We start from the raw sequence: 1,529 nt of genomic DNA on the forward strand, positions 1-1,529 counted from the left end.
GCGGAGTTCGAGCTCCATTCCGGCGGTTCGCGCGTCGGTCAACGCGGTTGCCAATGCAATGATTCCCCTTTCCGGCAACTGCACCGTCGCTATGTAGGTGGCGGTTGAGCGTCCGACCCCCTGACGTGTCAGGCCCGCGCCTCCTCGTCTCTCATTTCGTTGTGTCCAGCGTGTCCGGAGCGTCCCCTATGTGGCGGGAACGGGTTCGGGTCGCCGGACACCGTATTGGACCGCGCTGGACAAAAAAGGTCTTTGGAGCGTGCGGCCGTGAACGATTTTTTATCCTTCATGTCCCAAATTCCTTTGGTGGACGGTTTGGAGGACGCGACTTGGAGATGCTCTAATCCTACACGTAGGGAAAGAAAGCTCTGATACTACAGATTTGTAAAGAAAGCCCATACAAGATCTGCATGCCAAACTATTGACGGATTTGATACATGCACACACGACACGATACTGAATGGATTCGATGAAGGAAGAGCTAGGATAGGAGCGTGATGATGTCGATGGCGACGGTGCAGAGGTGCTCCAGCGCCTTCTCCCTCTTGGCCAGCTCCGCCGGGTACGCCACCCGCTTCCTCCGGAACAGCGTCCGGCACACAGCCGGGTACTCCGCCGCCGCGCTCACCTGCACGAACGCGTAGTCGTACGCCTCCTCCCCAACCGACTCCCGGGCCTCCAGCAGCGCCTCCCGTGCCTCGCCGTACTTGCCCGCGCAGGATCGCAACAGGAGCGACGCCTGCGCTTGCGCGCGCCCAACACCGCCACCCGGCAGCCGCTCTGAGCGTGAAGAGCCTGCAGACGTGGTGGCGTTCTTGGCCAGAGCTGCCTGGGTGGCGGAGGCGTTGGCGGTGGCCGCGGAGACGGCGATGGCGCAGAGGCCGCGGAGGTCGGCGGTGGAGCTGGAGGGGTCGGCGACGATGGCGGCCACGCAGAGGTCGTAGTAGGTGGTGGCGTTGCAGGTGGACTGCACCAGGGCGCGCACCAGCGGCGGCGAGGTGACGGTGTTCGGCTTGCCACGCTGAGATCGAATTGTCGGCACTGTCGATGTTGGTGATGTGCCTACAGTAGAGACGACCAGCGGGACGACGAGGAGCAGCGCTAGCACTGGAGGTAGTACAGCCGGTGAGCCCGGCGCCATTGCTGCCAAGCTACGCGCTGTATCTCTCAAAATCTCTGTCAGTGGTGTGTGTGCAGGGCAAATTGTTGGCAGCAGTGGACTGTATATATATGCACTCCTCTAACCTCTCCGCCTCAGGAATCAGAATGAGAGCTGCCATCTGTTTGTGGTCGGATCGGATTCGTTCCATTGCTTCACGAGTTCACGAGCGACGGTCGACGCTTTGTTTTCGGATATGTCGGCTAGCTTGCTTCATGTGATCAATCATCTATCACACATCTCCTCGTTGGTCCAGATATACATGTTCACAAGAAAATGTTGTTGGTTCAGTAACTTTTTCTTTTTTCAAATCAATGGTTCAGTAACTAAACTGGTACGAGTACTCAAACCATTTGTGGCACCTCCCGCC

The 1,529-nt window shown here is 58.5% G+C and overlaps 1 protein-coding gene across 1 annotated transcript; it reads right to left on the bottom strand.

Annotated features, from left to right (window-relative positions):
- Positions 1 to 372: 372 nt before the first annotated feature.
- On the bottom strand, positions 373 to 1,237 carry LOC127304607 (pectinesterase inhibitor 28-like). Its single transcript, XM_051335248.2, has one exon. It carries the CDS (start codon positions 1,139 to 1,141, stop codon positions 482 to 484), a length of 660 nt encoding a protein of 219 aa, XP_051191208.1. The 5' UTR covers positions 1,142 to 1,237; the 3' UTR covers positions 373 to 481.
- Positions 1,238 to 1,529: the final 292 nt, after the last annotated feature.

The sequence above is a fragment of the Lolium perenne genome, chromosome 5 (assembly GCF_019359855.2).
Source record: "Lolium perenne isolate Kyuss_39 chromosome 5, Kyuss_2.0, whole genome shotgun sequence".
Taxonomy (NCBI): Eukaryota; Viridiplantae; Streptophyta; class Magnoliopsida; order Poales; family Poaceae; genus Lolium; species Lolium perenne.